The sequence below is a fragment of the Typopeltis vanoorti genome, chromosome 15, assembly GCF_054136105.1.
Source record: "Typopeltis vanoorti isolate ZY-2024b chromosome 15, IOZ_Tvanoo_1.0, whole genome shotgun sequence".
NCBI lineage: Eukaryota > Metazoa > Arthropoda > Arachnida > Uropygi > Thelyphonidae > Typopeltis > Typopeltis vanoorti.
Genome location: NC_143563.1, coordinates 54,114,534 through 54,141,972, shown reverse-complemented (window position 1 = coordinate 54,141,972; position 27,439 = coordinate 54,114,534). Strand labels below are relative to the sequence as shown.

The 27,439-nt window shown below is 35.9% G+C and overlaps 1 protein-coding gene and 1 pseudogene across 6 annotated transcripts in view; one reads left to right on the top strand and one right to left on the bottom strand.

The window, feature by feature from the left end:
* Positions 1-883: 883 nt before the first annotated feature.
* On the bottom strand, positions 884-20,002 carry LOC150098766 (ras-related protein Rab-7a pseudogene; annotated as a pseudogene).
* Positions 2,173-27,439, top strand: part of LOC150098765 (lysine-specific histone demethylase 1B-like) — a 508,665-nt gene continuing 483,398 nt past the window's right edge. For 3 of the 6 annotated variants that reach the window (XM_090404997.1, XM_090404999.1, XM_090404994.1), the window contains exons 1-2: positions 2,353-2,488; positions 21,669-21,868. In XM_090404997.1, coding sequence (XP_090261123.1) covers positions 21,678-21,868 — 191 coding nt within the window. In that variant the 5' untranslated portion in view covers positions 2,353-2,488; positions 21,669-21,677. Of the gene's footprint in view, positions 2,294-2,352; positions 2,489-2,821; positions 3,049-21,668; positions 21,869-27,439 lie in introns of those variants that run through there. The other 3 variants (XM_090404995.1, XM_090404996.1, XM_090405000.1) reach the window with 3 other exon arrangements.

The following is a 27,439-nucleotide window of genomic DNA, read 5'->3' as shown; positions in this document are numbered from 1 at the left end:
AGGTTTCATGATTAATCCCCTCATCCATCCATTTTACACCTGCCTTATTCTGATTGGCTACCAGTGGAGATTGAGCTTCCCTCAATCTCCACTGGTAGGGAACTCAATTCTGAGTTGAGTTCCCTACCAGTGGAGATTTTCCTTTTTTTCACTAATCCAACTTGTTTGTGCATTTGTTCAACACCACTCTCACATTCCCTGTCCTATTGGACATCCAGCTAAACCATTGCCTTTTACCATTGCCTCATTATGATTGGCACTATTTTCCCCTTTGATGTCTACCTTATTTGGACATAATTCCCCTGCTATCAACAGCATCATTTCTCCTCTCTTCTTATCCTTTCTAACCCCGCGATAAATACTGTATCTTTCCGTTTCTCTTCCCTTTGAGATATTCATTCAACCTTGTGTCACTTATTCCAATGATTTTGGGGTGAATAAATTCAATCAGCGAACCATTTCATCTCATTTTTTTCTGATACTTCTGGTATTTGAAAACAAACACAATAGTTTATTTTTTGTGTATAACCAGTCTTATCCAAGCGTGACGTGATTTCCTTACTACACCTGCCTTTTGTCCAATCACTTTTTCACTTTTATCCCTGCTTACGATACACACACACACACACACACACACACACACACACACACACACACACACACACACACACACACACACACACACACACACACACACACATGTGTGTGTGTGTGTGTGTTCAGTCTCAACTCCCTCACCAACATTGCAACATACTTCATCTCCAAAAGCACATTCACTGTTGCTTTCAACATTCGCTCTCTCTCTATGCCATGTCTTCTTGTCCCGTTTCCCTCTTCCTCTTGCATTCCCGTTCTCTCTTCATCTCTCAAGATTAAACTTTTCTCACGCTATTACTCTTTCCACTGCGAGGCACTTCTGCCTCTTCAATCCCACTCTCCTGATCTTTCACTTCATCTCTTTCTCATGATCTGTTGCTTGTGTCACACACTGCACTTCCACTAGCAACACTTTCTCCAGATCACTAACTCGATAGCCATTTAAATGTAACCTATCACGCCTGTATAATTCCATTCTTCCCTCAAACACATGCCATACATCCACAAACTGGTCTTCCTTTTCCTCACACAGTTCCGCAATTATACCATTCATGATTTCAGCTCTCTGTCTCAACTCATCACTGTCATACCAGGGCAACGCACTGACATCCTGTCCCACTACACTGTTATCTTTCACTCTTCTCAGTAACCTCCTGATATTCGCCCTCACATGCTCCTTATGTCCACTTAGATAATTTGTGCCCACAACCGCCATTAATTCCCTTGCTCGTTTTTTCTTTATGAAATTACATTTTTCTAATTGTTGGCAGTATGTGTGTGTGTGTGTGTGTGTGTGTGTGTGTGTGTGTGTGTGTGTGTGTGTGTGTGTGTGTGTGTGTGTGTGTGTGTGTGTGTGTGTGTGTGTGTGTGTGTGTGTGTGAGTGAGAGAGAGAGAGAGAGAGAATTTAATGATGCAGCTAAAATTTCGGCAGAAGTCAAAGTACTCCAACCAGCCGTTAGCTTCTCGGGTGAATCCATTACTATTTTTTAGATAGTAAAGGATAGTATTTTGGTATTTCTTTAACACATATGTAGACCGAGATTGTATTCATTACTTATTCTTGATCCGTATAATTGAGGTAAGCTATCAAACAATACTCTTTGGAATCCTCATCTTCATGAATGAAACGGTAAAAAAGAAATGTGTTTCAGCTTGTCCATCAACTATCTAATAAATTCTTTCACCATATTGAATTTGGCTGGTAATGACACGATCCCTTTTCACCCATTCATCACTGATCATTCAATTCATTTTTGCTGAGGAATTTGCTACACTTATTTCCTATACTCACAATGTTGTGCCTTCTAAACCTTAATAAGTCGGTGTACAGTATTGGTTCAATAGGAACTGATTCTTGTTACCACATGCTTATTTTTTTGGGGGAAAAAAGATCAGAATGCTAGGTTTGTGCTAATAATTTGGTGAGGGGTCGTAATTTTTTGATCAGCGTGTATACAGAAAATTAATCATGTAGTATGTTCTTATCTTGCAAGAAATACATTGTAAATTGCTTTCGTGACTGATCGTGTGTATTTAAGTCATTATCAAGATTAAACGTGTCTTCTTTCTTCCCCCCCCCCCCTTCTTTTCTTGAAGAATTTATAGCTGCCAACCCAAATGAGGACCGGATTACGACACAGTTAGTTGTCCTTCTTATCGCAATGAAATAACGGCGTAGAAACACATTAAACCAAGGTATTAACCTTTAATAGTACCGAACCATCATATAAAGATGTAACATACATTAGGAAGTCGAACAACCTTTGTGATATTTCTAGTTCTTATCCACTCATCAGTTTTTTTTTCCCCTCAATTTAATTTTGTGTATGAAATAAAAATTAATGTATAGTACAGTAGCAGATTCTGAACTAGATTTGTTTAATTTTGTTGGTATGTTCTCAGCATATTCGTATACAATAAATGCATAAGATAATTTTAAAATAATTTAATTTATTAGAGCTTGCTTTTGTTAGTGATGCTAACTAATGGTTCACTTAGCCTTCACCATTGTTTATATTTAACTCACTACTTTCAGTATATATCTTTCATTAGATAATATCATTAACAAAGGAAGTACGGTTATCACATTTTTCGAGTTGTTCCTAAATTCGCATTAATTAGTTTTAATTCTTTCTGGTTAGAATAAGCTAGTTATTGTTTTCGAGATGTGTTTGTATTGCATATTTAAAAATAAATAAGTAAATAAATATGAGAAAAATAGGATAAAATAAAAATAAGTAACATTGATTTTTTTCTCCTCGTAATTTGGACGGAGTGATTGAAATAATATCAAGTTAAATATTAGTTTATGTGGAAGGCCTAGTTAAATTTTAAATGCTATATTTTATTTCCCAGTTTCTAACATGGTATTTCCATGTGTCATCCTTGAAGTTTTTCAATGTACATCGGGTTACCAAAGTGTTGGAGGCTGATCATTTTATAGCGCCCAGGTTGTCTTTATTTGTGAAGGATATTAGAGCATTTATAATTATTTATGATACCTTTTGTCTATTAAATAAACAAATTTTTTCTTTTTTCTTCACATGCCTAATGTTATTTAAAATGATAAATTGAAAATAAAGTAATAAATAAATTTCAATATCTCATAAAAAATCGTTAATTTTTTAAACTTTAATCGGTAACATTAAAAGTGATTGTTTTGTTAATGAAGTCATCCTTGACATAAAAAGCTAATACACCAATAATATTATTACCCTTATCCCCCCCCCCCTTTCCAAGGAGCATAGCATTTTTTATTATATGTTTTGCTGTGAAAATGAGTAGTAATAGGACCAGAGTAGGATAGGTATTCTGCCTCAGATGACATGCAGCAAATATTGCAATAAGCTATATAATGGATAACAAATAAACAGGCAAGGAACTCATTTCAGAGTAAAGTTAAAAATTAAATAAAAGCCCTAATTTATGAGGTATACTACTCTAGATGAGTTTCTGTGATGATCTTTGTGATTCCATATAAATCTGTGATGACAAAGTCCAGCAATAGCCCAACAGGAATCACTAGCTTTTACTGGTGTTCCTGAGTTAGTGACTTCTGTATTACAACTGTACTTTAAGGTATGCAATCTGGAAGAAGAGGGTATTATGGAAGAAACACAAAATGAGTATTTATAACAACCAGAAGCAGGCAGGGAAGGTGACTAGCTTGATAAGGATAGCAAAAATGCAGTATGAGCAGCAGTTAGTTAAAGCGGCCCAAAAAATCCTAAGGAGTTTTCTTGATATGTGGTCAGTAGAAGATAGAATGATTATGGTAGGATAGGATTGATTGATGAAAACAGAGGATATAGTTGAGATATTTAGTGAGCAATTTATAAAGGTATTTCATTCTTGTGAATGTGACATCATGCAGAACTTGAAAGCAGTGGGAAAGAAGGAGGAGGAACTGTTAGTAAGTGAACAGGAGATATATGAGGAATTCAATAGACTTGATGTAATAAATATTTCACCATGTGTTTTGAGGGAATGTGTCAAAGAGTTAATAACAGCTTTTGCATATCTTTTCAACATGAGTCTCTCAGTGGGGCAAGTTCCAAAAGAGTGGAAAGAGGGCAAAATTGATCCAATTCATAAGGGAGGTGATAAGAGTAAAGCTTTGAATTATAGACCAGTCTGTGTGTCTGGAATTGTGGTTAAGATATTAGAGAGGTTAGTTAGGACTAAGATTCAGAATTGGGTTGACAACAGAAAAATACTCTTTGGCGGCCAGCATGGATTTACTAAAGGAAGATCGTGCTTTAGCAATCTGCTTACTTTTTATAATAGTTTAGTGACAAATGCGTTGGATAAGGGTATTGCGTATAGAGAGTGGTATATTTAGATTTTGCAAATGCGTTTGATAAATTGCCACATGACCAGCTGGTAATTAAATTGGAACGGATGGGACTGAACAGTAGATTAGTTCGCTGAATAGCCGCCGTAGCGAAATTGGAAGAATAGCTAACATTGCACCCTTCGATTGAAAAAGACCTAGGTTTGATTCTTCTCATGATGAGGGGGATCTTTTTATGGGATTTTTCTGCTGGCCCGTTTGGTCGAGTGGTTAGTGTATCCCCTCTCCTTCCAAAAGGCTGCAGGTTCGAATCCTGCCATGGACGTTTGTGATTGTCTGTGGAAATACTAGTGGTTGTGGTGGGCAGTAGATGGCATTGGTAAAAGTTGATGGAGACAGTTGTAGAGTAGGTGGCCTCCCTTGATGAGTATTTGGACTCCCTGGAGGTGTCACGTAATAATAATAATATGGTCGGATTGGAGATTGGCTGTCTGATAGGTATCAGCAAGTTGTATATAGAGGAGCGATATCGCAGAAGAGGAAAGTTACTAGTGGTGTACCTCAAGGGTCTGTTTTGGGTTCATTGCTGTTTCATTTCTATGTAAATGATATTTGGAGAGGTCTGAATGGTGATATGGAGTTGTTTGCAGATTATGCAAAGTTGGGGAGATCTATCAGGAGTGGAGCAGATGCTGTAGCTTTGCAAGAGGAGTTGAATACACTGGCTGAATGGGTAATTAAGTGGGGATGTCAATTCAATGTTTCAAAGTGTAAGGTTTTGAAAGTTGGGAAGCAGAGATGGGATGTAAAGTACACAATCGGTGGAAATATCTTGGAAGTGGTAGAGGAGATGAGAGATCTGGGAGTGATTATAGACAAGGACCTAAAATTTTGGGGACATGTTACTAAAATTGTGAAGACAACACAACGGATAATGGGAATGATGCAGAGGATATTGACATGTAGAAGGCTTTGATCAGGCTACATATGGATTACTGTGCACAGATCTGGTCACCTGATTTTCAAAATGATGAAGATGCATTGGAAAAAGTTCAGAGGCAATTGACTAAGGTGGTTTCTGATCTCTGGAATGTAGAGTATGAAGACAGATTGACAAAATGCAATTTGCAGAAATTGGTGGATAGAAGGAGGAGGAGGGGAGGGGATATGATCGAGACATATAAGCTGTTGAGAGGTTATTACCAGATTAATGTTGGGGAGGTTTTGCACAGAATGGGTGAAGATAGCAGGAGAAAAGAGGTCATCCCTGGAAGCTGTATAAGGAGGGTGTGAGCAAGGGAGTGAGGAGCAGGTTTTTTCCATGGAGAGTGGTGAGTGATTGGAATGCATTACCTGAGAGTGTGGTGAGCACAGAGACAGTGAATATGTTTAAGCCGCGTTATGATAAACTGTGTGTATAACAGTGGATCTGATGGAGGTTTGACTCCATGGAGGTTTTTATAATAATAATAATAATAAACAGAATTGCACTGTTTTTAGCTAGAGCTGAAAATGGTGATACCCGAAGTACTATTTTGTCCATTTCTGAAAATCAGTAAATACTGGAAAGTAATCCAGATAGATATACTTTCAGCTAGCATAGCAAACAACATGCTGCACCCAGTGTGTAATCATTTTCTGAGTCCCTTGAAAAGACCTCAGGTGGCTTATTGTTTCAGCTTGTGGACAGTTATTTGAGTTATTATTCCCAGGGCATATATTTATAGTTGTTGATATGATTCAGAATATTAAGAAGGAGCTTTTACCATTGTTTGAGTACACACGCACATGAACATAAAAGATACTCATCATAGGTGAGATAAAATAAAAACGCACTTCTTCTACAAGTATTTATTCTTCATGTAGTTGAACAAAGAAAATAATTAAATATTTAGAAATCCTATCCTATCCTTCTCATAGGTTGAGCCCTCCTAATGAGGAGCTTATGACGAATTAATGCAGCTAGTTCGTCACTCCCCAGCTGCATCTCCTAAGGGATTCATGACTGTAATCTGTGTGTGTGTGTGTTCACGTGGCCAGTTTGCCTGTTCTGGGGGACAAAAAACCCAACTTTCCAGGTGAAAATAAAAACCCTACCTCTGTATGATACTGGCTAACTCATCTTCCATTGAGAGAGACCAGATAAAGGTTCCTCACATCACTGACATGAATTGAATCCAAATCTTTCCAACCAAGGGCTTCATATATTTCGACTGAGCTATTGAGGCTCTTTATTTAGAAATATTTAAAGAAAATATTTAGTTCTCTCTTAGTATATAAGTGTGACAAGAAGTTAGAAAATAACACATTTTGTAACAGTTCAGTATCCAAAAAGTGAGAGTATACAAGAAATTTTCATAATCCATCCTATCTTTCCAAAACTATAGGCAACCTTTGACATAAGACATAACAAGCATTATTGACTGTTAAACATTCAACTTTTTTTAACTTTTTACCTGAAGAAAGATTTGAAGGAAAACATGAAATGGCTCTACACTGAGCAAAAGCCTCTGTCAAATAAATATCCACAGCAGGGTCAGGGTTCAAAAAACAATGCCCATAATATCTTAGGTCAAAAGATAGGGAGATGAAATTTTACAATCTGTTTGCTTGAGCCCACTGTTCATCAGTGCAATAATTTCTATTCATTAGAAAGCTAAAGGATGTGATTGAAAAGTGATACTTGAACAGTGTGTTGCTGGTTGGGTGAGACACTCTGCAATGTCTGTTGACTCCATGGAGATTTATTTATAATAATAATAATTATTATTTTCATAACAAACTTCCATAGAGTCAACAGTAGGTGATCTCACTCAACCAACAGTATATCTGCCATGTTGAACTTTAAAAATCATTCAGAACAATCATGACATGTTCTGGCAGTATACTCCATCACTCCTCTTCCACTAACCATTCCCCCAAGTCCTGATGTATTAATTCAGTTCCTAATCTTTGGATCCTGTCCAGAATTTCCACATCACATCGCAAAAAATGAACATTATTTTTGGTCTGACACCAGCCTTGAGCTCTTAGTATAAACTGATCTGTTTGACAAGTCCACTTTGTTACCGATAACAACAAATGGGAAGTTTTCTGGATCTTTTCGTGAAGCCTGAATAAGAAATTCATCTCGCCAAGAATCTGGAGATTTAAAGTTGTTAGGAACTGTAATATTAAATAGTAATACACAGCAGTCTGCTCCTCTGTAGAATGCAATGCCAAGAGATTGAAATCTTTCTTGTCCAGCAGTAGTATTCCAAATCTGCACTGTGACTAATCTGTCATCCACCATCACTTCTTTTGTAAGAAAATCAGCTCCTACTGTAGCTTTATATTGATTACTAAACTTTTTGTTCACATACTGATTCATCAAGGATGTCTTTCCTACTCCACTATTACTAAGAATTATAACTTTTAGCAGCACCTTTTTTCTGGGGGGATCATCATTTGATTCAACAAATGTAGGTATTTTGAATTTCTTATCAGGATTTATTATTATTCTTAGAACAAACAACAATTACATAAACAATAGTACTTGAAATCAGTACACACAAAAAATATATAAAATGTATTGGAAAAATCGCAAAAGCTAGAATAAGCAATTGCAAATCGTATTACTGACTACATCAGTAATACGACATTTTGTAGCATTAAAATTTACTACACCACTTGAGATTTTTTAGGTGATCAGTGTTTATGGTATTGGCCATAGAAGATCTTGAGTCATCGAGTACTACAAGGTTTTGTGAATGATATGGTATTCAAGCTGTTAAGGATTCTTAAGATATCTTTCTGGGGAAGCAGCAAAGTGCATGAAGAGGGTTGTTATTGGTACACTGATAATTGGCTTGCATGCTTTGCCTTATGGATACCTAGAGCAGTTTGTAATGAAGTCAATTGTTTTCATTATGCATGCAGTTAGCTATTATGATATTTGTCACAGACTTTTGTTTGCATATGATAATATAAAGAATGGATGAAATGAAGAATGCAATTTCATGTCTTAAGTATTATATACAAGGGCCATTTCCAAAGTTTAACACATTCTCCTTTTGTTAAACCAAATATTTATTTAAAAATGCTTACAGGCCTTCAGTATAATCCCATTCTGCTGTCTAATATTTGAGTAAGTCTTCTTGTCAGCAGACAACCTTTTTTTGTTGATGTGTTTGCTAAGTTGGGTCACTTCATCAGAAACCTTGTTGGTGATAGAGAAGTATTCCTCATGGAGTGGTCCTTTTAACTTAGAGAACAGATTGAAGTCTATAGGATTTATGTAGGCAATCACCTTGCCCCTAGAGACTATCTAGGGGCAAGATGATTGGTCATCATTCTATAATGTTGCCTAGCATGGTTATACAAACTGAGAATATCTGACCTCATTCAGCTTCTTTTGTTTTTACTCAGAATCTGATGTATAGCTGTGAAGGTGGAAAAGTATTAAAACATCCTGCTGGCCACACGCACACACGTGCGTGCATGTGTGTGTGTGTGTGTGTGTGTGGTATGCAAAACTTTTGAAATGATACCTTGCTATCCAACCTAGTAAAAAAAAAACTTGCCATAACTCAGAAATATGGTAATACACTATTATTCTGCTTATATGAGAAATGACTTTTCCTATTAAGTTAGCTTCCAATGGTCAGTTTAATTCTCCAGTGATAAATGGTAATAAAGATTGAAACTTGTCTGTGGAGTGATTCCATTACGTTAGGTAATATAAATATCTGGGGATCTGTGCTTTGTATGATATGCAATTTGTCAAGTAGTTGGTTGAAAGATACTACAAGCACATACTTTTATTGCTTATACTTGGTAAAATATGAATAAAAACAAGAGTATAATTTCTTGTGAAGTATAGTGTATTATCCAATGCATCTTATAGTTTCTTTTTTTCTTTTTTTTTTTTTGAAAGGAAATCAGTAACTGGTATCGCACAGTATTAACTTTAGGACTTTATTGAGCCGATGGGCTCACTGGAGGAGGCCTCTCCATTCTGTATACAATGCTATCATACTTCACATTAAATTAATCTCCATACACCTACACTATTCAGGGGAAAAAAAAAAAGCTGTGCAGAACTGTTTAAGCCTCCATGGATGACCTTGTGTTCACCTTTCCTCATCCAAAATTTCCATATCATATATTTGATAACTTCCTCTCTTTAACTTAGGTTTTAGTCATATCGCATACAATTTTTTTTTATATGATTTTCAACTGAAGGTACGTTAGTTCATCTCTTGTAGAGTAACAGGGTTTGCCTTCCTATTAAATTAATCCTATAACATGTTTTTCATCCTGCATATAGACAATACACAAAATAATCAACATGCAAATACTATTAGTGGGCAGTAGGTGGAGTAGGATGGATGCTGGACTGTGTAAAGTGCTCTCCCATGATCCTTGGATTCCATTGAAGTTGTACATAATGAGAATGATAAAGATACAACTACTTTCTTAACTCAGCCTGTCATCTTCAGTATGGCATCAAACTTATAAGTAGTCTTTACAACTGTTATGTGCTCCCTAAATTTAAGCATCCTATCTGCCATCATTCCACAAACCCATGCTTTGTTCACCTCCTCAAATATATTTTTGCCATTATAGTAGAATGCACTTCATGCCTTCTGGCTGAATTTTACATTTGGTAATACTCAAATGGTATCCCCACACTTTTGCCCATATCACCAGCCTTTTGAAATCCTAAAGGAATCTCGCATCCAAATTGTTGGCTATTGCCTGTCTTGATTTGCATTATTATCCTAAAACTCCATGGAGTCAAATACTCATCTAGTGGGTCCCTTTGCCAAACATACAGCTCCTCATATTGTGCCTTAAACATATACAAATTCTTTGTAATACTGCACTCTCAAGCCAAAAAGACCTGCTTCTCACTCTCTTGCTCACACCCTCCTTATCCAGCTTCCAGGGATAACCTCTTGTTCTCCCCCGATCTCCCACCAGTTTACAAAAAATCTTCAATATTAATCCTATAACAATCCCTTACCAACTATGCTCTTTCTCCTATCCACTAGACACTGCAAATTATATCTGTTCAACCTTTCTTCATATTCACCATTCCAGAAACCAGAACCACCTTAATCATTTGCCTCTGGACCTTTTCCAGTAGTTTATCCTTTTGAAAACCAGGTTAATCAAATATGTGCACAGTAATCCTTACATTGTTCTGTTACATAGAATAGCAATCACAACCAGACATTCAATAGAATATAGAAAATTCAGACAACATAGAATAGCACCTGACATGAATAGACAACATAGATTAGCATTGATGAATAGACAACATAGAATAGCACCTGACAACCATACAAGAGGAGAGAATTCACTTTGGTGAATTCTCTCCTCTTGTATGGTTGTCAGGTCTGGACTTTATTGAGGGAAGATGAGAGGAGACTCCTGTCTTTTGAAATGAAAACTTCAGAAGACTTTTGAGAATTCCTTATACCGCTCACGAAACCAATGAAGATGTCCGAAACTGATTGATTCAGTAGAAGGGAAAATATCCTGACAGTCATCAGAAGAAGAAAGATGAAATGGTTCAGACATTTGGAGAGGGCTAATTGCATTCCAAAACAAGCACTAGAAGGAATTGTTCTGGGATCAAGGGTTAGGGGCCGACCTCAATTAAAATGGACAGATAACATCAAAAAATGGACAAATTCCTTCCTTTCTCAACTGACATCAAGAACAAGAGACCGAGATGATTGGAGGAGGCTAACAAAGAATATCACCACCTACCAGCCATGAGTGACCATGGCTGGTAGGCGATAGGACCATTTAGGACTATGGGAGAGAAGAAAAAGAATCCTTACATGCCCTATCCAAGGCCTTATATGTTGGCACCAGAATTTCCTTACTTCTACAAGTCAGTGTATAATGTCTCAACTTTGCATTACCTGCAAACAACTGTGTGAGGGGTGGGGGCTGAAAAGTTCTGATAAACACCTAGAACAAAAATTATATTAAAGAACAGATATATCCACAAGAAAGAACATATCTTAAAACCCTTTAACCCCCATGTTTCATCAAATTGTAATAATTTGTTATTTTTTTCTTTTAGTATATATAAGAAGACATCACAGGTTTTGAAGAAATCTGAAGACAGGAGTGTGGGCTGTCATCAAGATTTTTGTGCTGCAAGAAAAGTTCACAAGTGAGATTCACCAAACTTTGTGTGAGACTTTAGAGGACTGTGCACCAGCATATCTAGCAGTTGCCAGATGGGTTGCCAAGTTTAAAACTGTGTATCATGAGACAACAGATGCCCACCAGGTCAGGAAGATCTTCCACAGGGAACAAACCTGAAAACATTGATGCAGTGCAGTGCATGCTATGATCCTTGATGATAGATAAATATCAGCCAAAAACATTGCAGTGACTTGGGGAATATCACCTTCATGTCCAGATGTTGATGAATAATGGGTCATTATTCATTAACATCTGGACATGAAGGTGGATAATGACCCCAGTGACGGTCTCCAAATGTTTGAATGCTGACCAAAAGAGAGTATTGTGTTGTCATTTCAAGATTTTGGGTCATTTTGAGCAATCAGGTGCAAATTTTTTGGCTCTTATCATGACTGTTGATGAAACATGGCTTCATCACAATTACCCAGAGACTAAACAACAGTCAGTGGAGTGGAGACACAAAAATGTTCTCCATGGCCAGAGAAGTTTATTCAACAACTCTGAAGGGAATTGAAGGAGGTACTGAAGGAAAAATGCCATGGGGAAACAGCACAGCCGTGTTACTTTTGCAGGACAACATGCCTGCTCACAATGCTCAAGAAACCCAACAAACAATACACAACTCAGACTTTCAATATCTGTCTCACCCACCCTATTCAACAGACCTGTCTCCATCTAACTATTTCCTATTCCCAAATTTAAAGAAACACTTGAAAAAAAAAAAAAATTACAGATGATGAAGTCATATCTGCAGCTAAGGACTGGTTTGTGCAACAAGGGAAAAATTTTTTTTCTCAGAGCATTGCAAATGATGCAGCAGCATTGTAACAAGTGTATAATACTTGTGAGAAATATGTAGAATAATGTGTAAGTTACGTGGTTCTACCTCAATTCCTTGCTTCCTTCCTTCCTTCCTTCATGGTGATTATCTCAACTTTTCATCCATTCAAATCTTCCTCAATATCATTAACATACAGGTTAAACAGCAATGGCCTTAAAACAGACCCCTAAGTCACACTGCTAGTGACTTTCCTCTTCTGGGATATACACAATACACAACTTGCTGACATCTGTCAGATAGCCAATCTCCAATCCAATGCACTATTCTAATAATCAACCCCATCTGCTCTAATTTGACACACTTATCATGCAGTAATCTTTCAAAAGTGATTGCAAAATCTAGGTATAATACTTGTCCATTTTAGACAAATTATGGACTCTACAACCATGTTATAAATAATAATTTTTAATTTTCTGACATTTCGACCTTCATATTAAGGTCATCATCTGGAGTATGCACACACACACACACACACACACACACACACATATATATATATATATATATATATATATATATACACAGAGACAAGCAATATTACATTTCACACAGTATGCTAAAGAGACAATGATTTGATCAACAGTTATTCTATTGGCCTTACCTTTAGTGAAAATAAAATGAAAATAAATAAATGAAATGAAATAAAATAACTACATCAAAGCTATATTCTATTTAAGACAACATCAGAGAAATATTCTTTCATATAGATAGTTTTATTTCGGTAAAAATGATGTCCTAATTTAACATGACAATTGTTATATTAGATTTAAATCCTGGATTATCTATGGTCCTATTTATAATTAACTCTTAGGGAGGAAATATGTGCCTTTCATATTCTTGGAATTTTTAGACCCTCATTATTGTTAAGATTAGGGTGGTTGATAAGAATCTCACAGGTCTCCTTAAAATTACATTCATGCCATGATTTTGTGTGATGTAAACAACAGGTGCTTTTATTTCATTTCATTTATTTATTTTAATTTTATTTTCACTTTTATACCATATTCATTGTACCTGTAATTTGCCCTATATAGGGGAAACAATTCCTATCAGAAGAAAGGCACATAAACAACACATTAAATAAAATAACTATGGTCAAGCTGGCCTTTCTATATAAAGTGTTCAGGGCATGATCGGAAAGGCCAGCTTGACCATAGTTATTATATTTAATGTGTTGTTTATGCTCTTTTCTTCTGATAGGAATTGTGCATCCTGTTTCCCCTATATAGGGTAAATTACAGGTGCAATGAGTACGGTATACTCCAGGGTGGGCCAGCAGAGGGAGTAAATCCCTGGATGAGTTGAGTAAATTCTTTAATTTTGCTGGGGGTTTAAAGGTGGCTTTAAGGTTGTATTTCTGTAGTATTCTGCTTATCTGATATCCCTTTAATGTATGGAATGGTTGCAGTTTTATTGTCTAGTTTATTTTTGTTTTTAAGTGAGGTCTTATACAGAATTTTGTTGATAGTATTTTTGCTGTAACCATTTTTTACTAAGTTATTATTGATTACTTTAAATTCAGCTTTTATTCTAATTTTATTTTCACTAGCGGTCAGGTCAGTAGAATAACCGTTGATCAAATCATTGTCTCTTTAGCATACTGTGTGTAATTTAGCTTGTGTCTGTATATATATATGTGTATACTCCAGATGATGATCTTAATATGAAGGTTGAAACGATGAGAAATTAAAAATTATTATTTATAACACGGTTGTAGAGTCCATAATTTATTTAAAATGAATGCTGATCACCGTGTAACACTAAAGGAAAGGATAATACTGTGTCCATCTCCCTCATCCAATGCAGCTGTCACCTTATTGTAATAAGTAAATTACTAAACATGATCTCCCTTTAGAAAATCCATGCTGTCCATCACAGTTAATGACACTTTTGTCAACCCAGTTCTGGATCCTGGTTCTCACCAGCCTCTCCAACACTTTAACCACAACATCTAACAGTTGGCCTATAATTTGATGCTTAAGTTCTATCATCTCCCTTGTGAAGCAGCACAATCTTGCCTTCCTTTCATCCACTCCTTTGGAACTTCACCTAATGTAAGACTCATATTAAACAAATGTGTCAAGATAGATGTCAACTACTTGGCACATTCCTTCCAAATATGCAGTGATATATCATCAAGTCCTGCAGCCTTATTAATACCTCTTCTTCACTCACAGTCAGTCCATCCTGCTCATCGTCTACTGCTCTCAAATTCTCCATGATGTCATATTCATAAGGATGTAAGATCTTTATGAACTGCTTATTAAATATCTGAATAATATCCTCCTCCTCAGCCTTATACCATTCCCCTTATAAAATGACCTTATACCATTTTCTCCAATCAATGTCATCCTACAAACATCATTCTTTATTATTTAAATCAAGGGGATATTAAATCCCACATTGTTTTAAAACCATGTTGTCCGGTATTGTACTATGTACTAGGGTCACTTGCATTAGCTCACGCTAGTGGTCGCCGATACTTTATAGTTTACTATATTCAGCAAGAAACTCTCTGATTCCAATCTTTGAGTTTCTTTTTCAGTTTTAAAACATTGTGGGATTTAATATCCCCTTAATTTAAATAATGTTTATATCGCCGAAATGAAGCTTATTAGCTCTTTATATTTAAGTATCATTCTTTATTATTTTTTCTTTCTTTTTTTTTTTTTTTTTTTTTTTTGCTGGATACATATAGAAAGAACTCCCCAGGTTTTTTTTTGCTTCATTAGTTAACCGCTGCTCACTTTTTCTGCCCTTACCAATTAAGTTGCCATCTTTGCCCGTTCTTTGTACTCCTCATGGAATCGACTATTACCATTCTCTTATATTACCTTCATAATGCCTTCTTTCTCTGTATTGTATTCTTAATTTCTTCATTCATCCATTTTACACCTTTTTAACCATCTATGATCCTTGGAATACATTTAGATATTGCTTCTACTATAGTTTTTGATTCTCACCGAAGCAGTATTGATCTCTTTCCACTCTACTCCTCATTTCTGTAGTATTCTGCAATAAAAGGTAAAAAAAAGTTTGCATGTGAAGTAAAGGTGATACCCTTTTTGCTACTTGTATAAGGTATAGTATCTTATATCATAAGGTATGTTATACCTTATATCATTTTTATATCTTTTTACCTTATATTATAAGGTAAAAAGGTATTTCACTCCACATCCACCTCATTATTTATTAACAACTGGATATTTCGCTTCAAATATTGGATTGTATTATCATATTCATCAGTTTCCTGATATGTACCCTTAAGAGATGTTCAGGCTACTAAGACAGCATGATCAATTTTATATTATTATTAATCTCCTATCAATAATTTCCTCCATATTGGTCTATTACTTGTTAGCATGCCAATATTATTGTATCTAACAATTCATTCTGCTAAGACACTTGTTACTGAATCAAAGCACCTAGACCTCAGTCTTCCTCTAATCCCTTCTCTAATTCTGCCATTGATGCCATCTCTTCATTCCTCTAATTTTTTTTCAGAACTATCATATCTGTGGTCTACAAGTGCTTTATTTCTAAATGAACTCTCAGATCAATAACTTAAAACTGGTTTGAACACTGTCTTGTATACTGCTAGTTTGATGTTTCAGTTATTTTGTTTTGTTTCTTATTCATATAAATATATTCAACTGGCTTCCTACCATACCAGCTTTGCTTATTCTGTTATGTATTATTATTATTACCCCAAGATCTCGTGGAGTGAAAGACTCATCTGGGAGGTCCTTTTATCACACACACAGCTCATCATACTGTGTGCCTTGAACACATTCAAACTCCTTGAAGACACCACACTCTCAGGCAAGGCATTCCAATCATTTACAACTCTGCACGAAAAAAACCTGCCACTCACACCCTCTTTATACAGTTTCAAGGGATGACCTCTGGTTCTCACCCGATTTCTCACCCGATCTTCCACTATTTTCTGTAGACCTTCTCCAGCATTGATCCTATAACAACCCCTTACCAACTTGGTCCACCAGACTCTACAAATTACATCTTTTCAATCTTTCCTCATACTCGACATTCCAGAGGTCAGAAACTACCTTAGGCAATCGCCTTTGGACCCTTTCCAACATCTCTTCATCCTTCTGAAAACCCGGTGACCAAATCTGGGCACAATAGTCCATGTGTGGCCTAATCAAAGCCTTATACAATGGAACTAGAATTTCCCTACTTCTACACGTCAGTGTCCTCCGCATCATTCCCAGAAGTCGTTGTGTTGTCTTCACAATTTTGGCGATGTGTCCCCTAAATTTTAGATCCTTATCCATTATCACCCCCAGATTTCTTATTTCCTCTACCTCCAACAATATATTCTCACCAAGCATAAATTCTGCATCCCATCTTTGTTTTACAAATTTTAAAACCTTACATTTTGCAACATTGAACTCACATCCCCATTTGCTTGCCCAATTACTCAATTTATTCACGTCTTCTTGCAAGGCCACAACATCTTCACTGCTCATCATGGTTCGTCCCAACTTTGCATCATCTGCAAACAACTGAATATCTCCATCCAAATCTTCGCCAATATCATTAATATACAAGTTAAATAGTAATGGCCATAAAACAGACCTCCGAGGCACTCCACTAGTGACTTTCCTTTTCCTGGATATCACACACCCCCATACACAACTTGTTGATACCTATCAGATAGCTAGTCTCCAATCCAAAGCACTAATCTAATATCCAACCCCATCTGCTCTAGTTTGACTGTCAACTTATCATGAGGTACTCCATCAAAAGCCTTTGCAAAATCCAAATATATTACTGTGTATCCTTCTCCTCTGTCTAAGGAAGCAGTCACTTTATTGTAATAAGTAAGTAGATTACTAAAACATGACCTCCCTTTAGCAAATCCATGCTGTCCATCAAAGATTATACCATTTGTGTCAACGCAACTCTGGAGTTGTTGGAGTTCTCACAAGCTTCTCCAACAACTTAACCACAACACCTGACACACAGATAGGCCTATAGTTTGATGCTTGAGTTTGATCACCTCCTTTATGAAGTGGCACAAACTTGCCCTCCTTCCACTCCTTAGGGACTTGACTGAGTGCAATACTCGTATTAAAAAAAATATGACCAGTGTCAACTCCCTGGCACATTCCTTCAGAATACGTGGTGATATATTATCAAGTCCCACAGCCTTATTAACATCTAGTTTACTCAACTCCCCATACACCTCTTGCTCACTTACAGTCTGTCTCTCCTCCCCATCATCATCTACTGCTCTCAATCTCTCCATGAAGTCACATTCACAAGATTGAAAGACCTTTATGAATGCTCATTAAGTATCTCCACCACACATTCTGCAACAGCTGTCTTTATATCATTTTCTCCTATCAATGTCATCCTTCCATAATCATTCTTTCTTTCTTTTGCTGGCTACATATCGAAAGAACTCCTTAGGATTCTTTTTGGCTTCATTAGCTAACTGCTGTTCATACCTCTCTTTAGCTACCCTCACCAACCAAGTCACCCTCCTTGCCTGGTCTTTGTAGACCTCATGGAATTGGTTATTTCCACTTCTCTTATGCTGCCTCCACAATGCCCTCTTTCTCTGTATCGCATGCTTAATCTCTTTATTCATCCATCTCACACCTACCTTATTTAACCTTCTCACTCTTGGAATACACTTAGACATTGCATCTACTAGATAGTTTTTGAAAATCCCCCAAGCTGCATTGATCTCTTTTCCAGCTAACTCCTCATTCCATGCTACTCCTGCTAGCTGTCTCCTGAGCTCTTCATAATCCCCCCCCCCCCTTGTAGTTCCACATATACCCTTTTCTCACAGAGGTCCTCACACTGCTGGCAACCACCTAGGTAATCACCTCATATGAGGTCACTCTCACCAATTGGTGGATGATTTGACACCTCATTTATAATTACATCCTCTGATGAGATGACCAAATCCAATACCCTCAATCCTCACGTGCCCTCTGTTACATACAGTCTGAGGTAGTTATCCCTCAAAAACTCAAGAAACTAATTTTCTTTACTTCCAGTTGCTATCTCATCATTCCAATCTATATTGTCATAATTAAAATTGCCCATAATGATCACCCCTTTTCTTATTTGCTTGACTAATTTGATTATACATTTCATTATCACTACCATCCACATTACCTGGTCTATAACAACAACATCCAACCAAGTATTTGATTCCATTCACCTCTATCTTACACCATACTGCCTCAAATTTTCTCTATTTCTCTCTTGCATCTCTACTTTGTATGAACATAACTCTTTCTCTATCATCAATAGCACTCCCCCCCCTCCCTTTTTACCCCTTCTATCCTCATGAAACACATCATACCCTTCCATCTCTATTCCTGTCAGGATGTCGTCCTCTTCCAACTATGTCTCACTTATTCCAACAATCTTTGAGTGAACAGACGCAATTAATGCAACCATTTGATCTGCCTTGTTTCTTATACTTCTAGCATTTGTATCCAAAGACAACAGCTCATTTCTGGATCTACAGCTAGTTCCACTGATGCCACTCACTCGATGTGATCTCTAGATGCTTGACTGGGGCCATTTCCCTTTCTGTTTATTTATTTTAAAACCCTTTTCAATTCCAACTGTTTCCTCTTGATCCCAGGTCATCCCATTTCTTTCCTGTCTACACATGCTCTCACCCCCTCTCGGAGCATCCACCTTTCTCACGCTGTGTACCCCTGTCCACCATGAGCCTCCCCGTTTCCCTGCTCCTCTTGCACACCCATTCTCTCATTTTCTATACTCATACCACTCACTTCCTCATTCATAACCACTACTTCAATCTCTCTTCTACTCTTCCACATCACTTCCCGCTTGATCTGATTCATTCTCTCTCACTCTACTCACTTCTCTACCTTCCAGCAGCAGCAGTCTCTCCAAGCGACTCACACCATGACCACTCAAATGCAGTCCATTGCTCTTATACAGTTCACTTCTTCCTTCAAAATCATTCCACACATTAGTAAACTGTACTCCTGTCTCCTCACACATTTCAGCCAGTATATCATTCACCTTGCTCACCATCTCATCTCACCACAGTCATACCTAGGTGACATGCTGACTGCACTTCCTGTCACACTATTCTCTTTTATCCTTCTAAGCAGCCTCCTGATATCCATTCTAACTTACTCTTTGTACTCTGTCAAATCATTCGTGCCGATTAAAACCATCAACTTTGCTCGTTCCCTCCTCATATCCAATGCCTCAATCACTCTACTCATTTTACTGCCTGGAAAAACATACCTTGTGCATCCTATCATTCAGCACATCTTTAATAATGGAGTTGCCAAGTATTTCTGAATTTAATTTGCCATCTTTACTGAAACTGTGCCTAAACAGTTATTAGAATATAAATTAGATAACAGCACCTCAGAATCTATTAGTTAACCTCTCCTACCCTTGGAACACTGCTCTCTCATATGCAATATGCAGATATAAATCAGTCAACTATCCCTATATCCAAACCACTAACCTGTACTTACCTATTCTCATCAGTTTCTCTATAATGTGATAGTTTCACTAGTTTCATGTGGTAGTTTCAGTTTCACTATCATATGGTATTCCATCAGAAGCCTTTGAAAAATCTGGAAGTGTGTGTGTATATGCATCTCTTCTGTTTGATGTGGTTGTCATGTTATTATAAAGTATCCTGATTATTGAAATAAGATCATCCACTACTTTTATATAATTCAGGAAGTTTATTCACTTGGTAACACATTAAATTAACCTTGCCAAGAAATTGTATTCTTGTTTAATCCTTTATCCAAGTGTGAGCAAAGAAAGTGTGCACGTGAAGTAAAGGTTACTTGTATAAAGTATGATATAAGGTATAATATCAAGTTTATACCTTATATCATAAGATAAATGATATAAGGTATAAACTTTATATCATGAGATAAATGATATAAGGTAAAAATCTTATATCACAGGATACTTTGCAGTGGAGGTTTTTGATTTTGTCCTGGAATGTTGCACATTGCCCTGCAAGTACAAATGCAGTTTCATTAGCTGCTTCATAAGCTGTTCAACTCTGTAATGGTCATTTAGTTTGTTATTGGTTCTTCAGCAGTGCCTCTTTGGTCGCCCCCCACCCCCATCTGTGCAGTCTTTATGTTATGTGGTATTTTCCTAATTACTTAGCTTTGGCCTTCATACAGTTTTATTCAACTTTAATTAACAGTAATTACTAATTATTGCTAAGCATTTATTTGAATTTGCATATTATATATAAGTTTATTGCAAATTTTTTCACTTAGTTGTACTATAAATTAAAGATGCCAAGAAATTATATTCTTGGTCTCATCCTTTATTGAAATGTAAGCAAACAAAGTTTGCACATGAAGTAACCTCACAACTGGGCTACTTGTATACAGGGTGGTTCAAAATTCCACATACAAACTTGGAGGGGAGGTAGAGAACATCAAAATCAACTATATTTATATAGGAAAGCATGACCGGAAACGGCACCAGAAGGTACTAACAGGGACACAAAGATACAGAAATAACACAGGCAGTAAGTAGTGTAAAAAACTTTATTAGGTGTAACTGAACAGTTCAATAGTAGTTGGATACATAATGCAGTAAACGAGGTGCATGTCTGCCATCTCAGCGTTCGTAAAATGACGCATGTTCTTCATACGATGTCGAAAGCTTGAATGAGGAAGTCCCATTTGCTCACCTGGAGCGCTGGTGAACAGCGCCACCTATCACTTTCGGGTGGTGTTTCCGGTCATGCTTTCCTATGTGAATATGGTTGATTTTGATGTTCTCTACCTGTCCTCAAAGTGTATATGTGGAACTTTGAACCACCCTGTATAGAGGTTAATGACTTCACATCATTTGCTTCAATATTCCATAATGCAAATCACATATCCTTATGTGCATGTATAATACTATTCATTATGGAAAGGGCCCAACCTAGACATATGGGATACTGAGCAATCGATGTGAAGTCAGTAGCCTCGATATACAAATAGCCCAGTCATGAAGTTACTTTACATGCAAATATATCCAAGTGTAAACAAGTTTACACTTGGATAAAGGATAAAATCAAGAAAATAATTTCTTGTTTTATCCATCTTTAATTTATATATATAAGTTTCATTTCTTATAAAAAAAGGCATTTTTGCTGTCATCAAAAGAGAAAGCTACTGTAAACACAACTATCTTTTTCATTATTGTTTATTTTTGTTTAGATATCAAAAATGATTAAAAAAAGTAAGCATAAAGACAAAGTTTGCAATCCTGCAAATCTAACTAATGGAAGTAAAACTGATATGCAAAACAGGAGTACTGCAAAAAGACAGAAGTGTAATGAAACTCTTTTAAAAGGTCAGCCTGTTATTGAAGAGAGCATGACTAATTCAGCTCTTCCCATTTGTTATTCTGCAGAAACGTGAGTATGGTTTATTTTATTTTATTTTATTTTATTTTTTGAATACTATGCTTAAAATATTTTCACTTTTTAAAGACAAATATTTCTCTCTGGTATAGCAAATCTTCATTTAAATTTTGCTATTGAGACCAAAATATAAATGAAGATTGTTTTCTAAACATAAAACATAAATTGTTTAGAAACATGATCTCAATACCAGAAATAAAATGAAGATTTACTAAACCACAGAAATTTTTCTATTCATCCAGAAGCTCATGGTGAATGCTAATGGTCTAAAATTAAAAAGGTAGAGAAATTACACAAAGCAGGGTTTTTCTCTCGGAAACTCGGGTTTTTTTATCCTGCATACAACAAATCGGCCCTTCAGAACACACGCAATTTACAGACAAAAAATAGTAGTTGTGGGCAGTAGATGCCATTGATACAGATGATTGTAGTGGTGGAGATAGGGAGTTGTACAGTGGGTGTCCTCCCCCGATGAGTCTATGGATTCCTTGGAGGTGTCATGAATAATAATAATAATTATTATTATGTAACACCTCCAGGGAGTCCAAAGATTCATCGAGGGAAAGTGTGCCAACAGCGTCCCCTTCCAACTACTAACCATGCTCAAACTTGCTTAACTTTTTGCGAGACATTAGTAGCAGAGGCTCTTACCAATTGACCAACCTTTGCTGCCGTTTTTATTATTATTATAATTTTATTTTATAATAATAATAATAATAAACAAAAGAAGTCCATCAACAGATTAACATTTCTTCTGCAGTGTAGGTACTGCTGTATTATATTACAATGAAATTTGTCAGACTTGACCATACATTCCATTCAGCCAAAGCAAACTGGATCTACAGGAAAACAGAATTTGTAGTTTTAAAAGAAAGGATTTCAGCCACTATATTAAAGCTTTCAAAAATTGATCACAATGTGTTTGTCATACACACACTGAACTAGCAACATTACTACTGGCCGAACTGTGAGACATTGTAGATAGACTTACATTAACAAAGATTTATCTGTTTTCAATAGAAATAAATGTAATTTAAATAAAAAAATTTAATTGGTTTCAGCCAGAAAAACAAAAGACATCTGACCACTTGAAAGTCAAAATTGATCTGTCTTCTAAAATTTTATCTTGCACTGAAAAGAATCTTTTAGCAAGGAGGTTTTAATTTTGAATTATCTCCAGAGAATATCCCAAAAGTGGATATTATAACAAACATTGAAAAGAGAATACATCATCTTCCAGGACACTGCAGACCTTATTTGTATTAAAACTTCAGCTATATTACTCAAAATTAATTACTACCTAGAAATATCCATAAATTAGAAATAAGAGTTCTCAAAGAATTATGACACAATAAGAACATTGGCATAGTTAAGCAGACAAAGGAAATATAATAGCGGTGGTGAACAAAGACAAATATATAAGATAAATGAATACCTTACTAGAAGATTGCAACACGTATGCAGCCTTAGGCTAGGATCCCACATGACACACACATAATAAAATTAATGACTTTATCAAAAAATCACTTAATTGGCCAGAAGAATAAAAAAAATCTCTAAAATCAAAACATTCTTTAGTCCAAAGAATTTATGCAGCACCAAAAATCCAGAAACGGGATATTAAGTTTTTTTTTGTTCTAGATGAGATAGATTTTTCCAACCTAAAACTTGGCAAAGTATCTGTCAAAGTTGGTAGCTCCACACCTAGGAAAGATGGAATCATATGTGAAGAATAGCTGACATTTTGTTGAAAGGGGACATCATCATCAAATTCCTGATATCTTCCCTCAGGGGGGGGGTGTGTGTGCAGGATAATTATGAGAGTACTAAAAGACACAATTAGTACTAAGCTTTTGCTTAATTTAAATTAAAGATATGAAGAAATTATATACGTGGTTTAATTTTTATCCAAGTGTAAGCAAACAAGGTTTGCAACCAAAGTATTTTCAGGACTGGGGCAACTCGTATAAGGAGGCTAAAACTTCATGTCACTTGCCTTTTTGCTATAATTTAACTTTTAGTACTATACGATAGTGCTAAAAGTTACAACATTACTAACTTCCAATCAACAATTTTCCTTCAAATTAATCTGTTATTAATTAATCAAGATCCCAATATTATCTGATCTTATATTTCTGTCTTCTAAGCCACTTTTTACTATATACATCTTAGTCTTCCTCTGAGTCTTTTCCCTGCCAACTTGGCAAAGATCACTTGTTTTGCTAATCTTTCCTCTCCCATTCTGTTTAAGTGACCATACCATCTGAGATTAGCTCTGTTAACGCATTCCTGGATGCTGACAATGTCAAGTTCTTTCCTAATATCCTCATTTTTTAATGATATTGCCATCTGTTCGTGCCCTAATCTTTCTCAGGACTCTCATATCTGCGGTCTCTAGTCTTTGGTCAAGTGTTTTACTTCTGACCCAGCTCTCAAATCCATAGGTTAAAAGTGGTTTGAACACTGTCTTCTTTACAGCTAATTTAATGTTCTGACTAATTTCTCTCTTATTCCATATGAATTTATTAAACTGATATCCTACCATACCAGCTTTGTTGATTCTGTTGTCTATTTCCATATTTAATTTAACATTTTCTCTAAAAATCGTACCTAAGTAACTGATGCTCCTAATCTTTCTCAGGACTCTCATATCTATGGTCTCTAGTCTTTGGTCAAGTGTTTTATTTCTAACCCAGCTTACAGATCCATAAGTTAAAATTGGTTTTTAAACAGAGACTTGTATTGCAGCTAATTTAGTGTTTTGACTAATTTCTTTCTTATTCCATGTAAATTTATTCAGCTGACTTCCTACCATACCAGCTTTACTAATTCTTTTGTCTGTTTCTATATTTAATTTACCATCAACAAATTCCTGACATGTACCCTCAAGGGGTGTACAGGATATTATGATAGTACTGCATGAATAACTTACATCATTACTAACTTCTTATGAACAATTTTCCTCCAAATCAATGTGTTATATGTCACAACTCCAACAGTATCAGATCTTATATTTCTGTCTTCTAAGGAACTTTTTACTCTGTCACTCCACCTATATCTTGGTCTTTTTCTTGCCAACCTAGCAGAAAACACTTGTGTTGCTAATCTTTGCTCTCCCATTCTGTTTAGGTCACCATATCATCTGAAATTAACTCTGCTAACACATTCCTGGTAGCTAACAATGTCGAGTTCTTTCCTAGTCCTCATTTTTATTATGGTATTGCCGTTGATGCCATCTTTTCACCTCTAATCTTTCTCAGGACTATCATATCTGTGGTCTCTAGTCTTTGAGCCATAAGTTAAAATTGGTTTGAACACTGTCTTGTATACAGCTAATTTAGTGTTTTGACTATTTTTCTCTCTTATTCCATATAAATTTATTCAATCGACTTCCTACCATACAATTTTGTTGATTCTGTTGTCTATTTTCATATGTAATTTATCATTTTCACTAAAAATCGTGCCTAAGTAGCTGAAATGTTTTATTTGTTCTATAGGTTCTCCATTGACAATGCAGATGATATTTTCAATGCTTCTGCCTATTTTCATTGTCTTTGTCTTGTTATTGCTGACCTTCATACCATATCTATTACAACAGTTATTCAGTTTAGTCAGGGAATCTTGCAGACTTGTAGCAGATTTATTTAGAAGTATAACATCATCTGCATAAAGCAGAGAGCTGACATTAACATCTCCAATTTTGATATCAGGTTTAACACAACTTTCCTTCACAACGTGATCCATATAGATAATGAATAACAGAGGGGATAATGTACATCCTTGCCCGACACCAGATTTAACATTAAACCATCTTCCTGTACTTCCTTCAATTCTAATTGCTGACTTACAACTCAAATAAAGACTATATATTGCTTGATATAATGCCCCACTGACACCATACAACTATAGCATTTTGAATAGCTTCTCTCTTGGCACCTTGTCATAAGCCTTTTGTAGGTCTACAAAACTTAAATACAGATCTTTATTATATTTCCATTATTTCTCAATTATTTGTCGTAAAGTGAAAATCTAATCCTGACAGCATCTATTTGGCCTGAATCCAGTTTGTTCTTCACCAAGCTTCTCTTCCACAATCCTTCTCAACCATTTCTCTAGTATACTTGCATAAATCTTACTAGGAGCACACAGTAGAAAAACACCTCTGTAATTCTCACATTCAGTTTTATTTCCTTTGCATATGGGTACTATGAGAGTTTTACTGCAATCATCTGGAATTTGTTCCTCTGTCTAGGCCTTCTGAACTATGCACTGCTGCCACTGCAAGACTTTTATACCTCCATACTTGAGCATTTCTGGTTGAATATCATATACTTCCACTGCCTTTCCACATTTCAGACTTTTGATGGCTTTTTCTACGTTTCCAAGGATGGATGTGTATTCTTAATTACATGCCTGTTAATTGTTTTTTAGCACTGTGCTGTTACTGCTTGTTTCATTTAGCAATTTTTCGAAGTAATTAGTCCAATACATCAAGGATATCTTTTTCTCCTGTTTTCATTTCACCTTTATCATCTCTTATTCTTTTTGCAGTACTTTTTCCTCCAGTTCTGAGCTTTTTCAACAACCTCCAGAATATTTTGCTACCGTCTTGATATTTTTATTTATTTTTATTTATTTATTTTCTATGTTCTTACCAAAGTCTTCCAATGCTTTTGTTTAGCTAGTTTTACACAGTATTTTGCTTTCTTACATTTGTCTCTGTATTCTCTAAGAGCATAAGCTGACTTATTCACCAGAAAATTTTGATATTCTTTCTTCATTTCCTTCACTGTCTCTTTAACTTTCTATGTCCACCATTGGGTTATGATTTTTCTATCCTTGCAGACAACCTCACCACATACATCTCTGGCTGAATCAGTCAATGTTTTCTTCAGGGCTTTCCACCGAATCTCCAAGGTTTGGTTCCTGTTATCAAATTCTTTCATTTTCTTTTCAATAATATTTCTGTATTTTAGTCTACAGTTTACATCTGAGAGCTGCTCAACTTTTATTCGCTTTAAAACTTTGTTAGATATTCTTCTTTTCAATATGAAATTCAATTTTATCCAGCTGAAGAGTAAATTGTGATCACTTCCAATTTCAAATCCTCTGTATACCTAGTGGCCTGCACCAGTGAGAAAATATCACTATCTGCAATAACATAGTCAATGAGACTTTTCTTATCCATTGCCTCTTCTTTACATGTGAATTTATGCACATTTTTATGTTGGAACATTATGTTAGTAATAACCAGTCTATGTTCTGAGCAGAAATCCAGCAGGTATTTGCCATTATTTTACCATCATTTAATTTACCTCTCTTCTTCTTCTTGGCTTTCTGAATTAAGCAATTGTTTGCCTGTAATGTTTTCAAGGAGTTTAAAAAGTCTTCTGCCCATCTCCTCCTGGGTCTTCCTCTTGATCGGTGTCTGTTTTGTTGATATTTCCAAGCAATATTTGGCCATCACGCCTCATTCATTCTTTCTGTGTGGTTTTTCCAGAAAATGGTTTTTCTTTGTATAGTCTGTGATGTCTTCTGTTTATGTTAATTATGGATAACTGTTTT